The following is a 2,250-nucleotide window of genomic DNA, read 5'->3' as shown; positions in this document are numbered from 1 at the left end:
CTGTATCTCTTCTCGGATTTTTTTCTTTAATCTTATGCATGACTTCTTCAATAACCCTTTGAGTGTGCGCGGAGACAGTTTTCGCAATATCAGAAAGCACAGTGAGCAGACTAATTGCTTCTGTTTTATCAATTTTGTCAGTCTTGCGTTCGAGTTTTTCAGCCACAGTCTGAATTGTCTGAGCATGAGAGGGTTTCGAGTTTAAGTCAAGGTTTTCAACGTTGAGTTTATCCCCAAGAATAGATGTGAGTTGCATCTTCAGGTCTTTCATCTCCGGAACGGAGCCTTTCACAACATTATGAATACCTTTCAGTTGTTCTTTAATGCCTATAAGTGTAGCATGTAATCCATTGTTGCCTTGGGCTGCAAACCCACGCCCCAAACCATCACATACTCTTGTCATTACAGTTCTTATTGGATCCATAACCTTAGTGTTTAAATTTTCAAAATAGCTAATGAGTGGTTTGAAGGGATTATCTCCAGCAATAGCTTTGAGTAAAGGGGCGTCGAGTGTTTTACTTGAACGGCTTTTAATATCCACAAGTTGTTCTAGGTTAACCAGTTTTCTAATATCTTCCGAAACATTCCGTAAAGCCTTATCGAGCGCATTCTTAACTGCGCCGAAATCGGCAAACATGTCCTTAGAGGTCCTCACTATTGGACTCAATTGCTCACCAATCTGCTCTTTCACGTCCCCAATCCTTATTACATGCTTTACCATACGTTTCCCTAACTGCTTAATCGCCTCTTTAATCCCTTCCTTCACCCTCTTCAAATCCTCTTTCAGCTTGCCGTCCATGTCTTTCACTTGCTGGAGCGCTGCTTTCACATTCTCCGCTATTTGTTTTTTCATCTCCTCAACATAATTCCAGATCACATCGCTCCTCGTTTTTAACTCGCTTGAAATTCTATTGAGTTCATCACGATTTTTGCCTCCAGGCAGTTTTTGTTCGATTCCGTCCGATTTACTTATGGCCTGATTTACATCTTTATCCGCCTTATCAATCCATTTTTGCAGTGCGTCGACATACTCATAGAGCTTCTTATCAATTTCCTCCAGCAATTTCCAAATCGCCGATACCTTATCTTTTAAAAGCTTAACGAGTTCACTGACATCTCTTCTTACTCTCACATTTACACCGTCTTTAAGCGAATTCAGTGTCTCTGTAATCTCACTTTCGACAGCTTTCAAATCACTCTCTTCCTTGGTCGACAAAGCCGCAAGCCTCTCAGTCACATACTTCACCTGTTTTTGCGCCGTTGTTACATTGTTCTTACATTGCGAATTGAGATTGCTGATCTCCTTTTTCGCTTTTTGAAGAGCCCTGTCAAAATCGTTACCATACTGAATATACTTGCTGGACAGCTCCCTGGTAGGAGCCACTGCATTCTCGACAGTATGTGAACTCATTTCTTTGAGTTTTTTGTCATTTGGAATTTTCTTAATTTCCTTTGGGAAATCATTTTTTAAGCGTACCAAAAATGTGTCTGTAGGCTTTTTCACGCTGTCATTGTACTGTTGCACGTCAGCATTATACTTGCCAATCCTGCTAAGTATCTTGGGAAGCGCAATATTAAATCCGCTATTTCCTCGAAGTAATTGTTCACTTATTTCACCAAGAACCTTTTTTAAATACGTTTCTCTACCTACTTGATAAGGCTGTTTCTCGCTGACATCTTTAAGCACCTGATACAAAAATCCCATCACCCCGTCACACAGCCTATCCAAGTCGGAGTACACAATGCCGGAGCCATCGTAGCCTTTGGAAGCAGAGTTGAAGCCGAGGAAGGTTTCGAGGCCGGTGCAGAGGTTATTAAGGATGTTAGTAGGGTTATTATTTAAGGTAATTTTGAGGTTCAAAATTTTGTCAAATTTCATGCCAAGCTCTCCTAGGCGGCACACGGTCAGGGCAGTGGCAAGCGGTGGAAGAGGGGAAGTAAAGGGTGACAAGGCACAAGTTATTAGGATGGTTTATAGAGGTCATAGCGTTAATATGGCGAAGTAATTCAAGGAATGTGGAGTGGATAAAGGGGCGATGTAGGGTGGATAAAGGGGCGATGTAGAGTGGGTTAGGGAGCGATGTGGAGTGGGTTAAGGGGTGATGTAGAGTGGGTTAAGGGGCGATGTGGAGTGGGTAAGGGAGCGATGTGGAGTGGGTTAAGGGGCGATGTAGAGTGGGTTAAGGGGCGATGTAGAGTGGATAAAGGGCGATTAAAGGAGGTTAAGGGGCGATGAAGAGTGGATAAAGG

The 2,250-nt window shown here is 42.6% G+C and overlaps 1 protein-coding gene across 1 annotated transcript; it reads right to left on the bottom strand.

Annotated features, from left to right (window-relative positions):
- Positions 1-1,879, bottom strand: BBBOND_0002710 (hypothetical protein, conserved; the record flags this gene model as incomplete). Its single annotated transcript, XM_012915107.1, has 1 exon — positions 1-1,879. A coding segment is annotated over one exon (1,879 nt), but the record flags the coding sequence as incomplete, so codon positions are not given.
- Positions 1,880-2,250: the final 371 nt, after the last annotated feature.

The sequence above is a fragment of the Babesia bigemina genome, scaffold Bbigscaff_70337, assembly GCF_000981445.1.
Source record: "Babesia bigemina genome assembly Bbig001, scaffold Bbigscaff_70337".
NCBI classification, from domain to species: Eukaryota; Apicomplexa; class Aconoidasida; order Piroplasmida; family Babesiidae; genus Babesia; species Babesia bigemina.
This window is presented reverse-complemented; position numbering and strand designations above follow the sequence as displayed.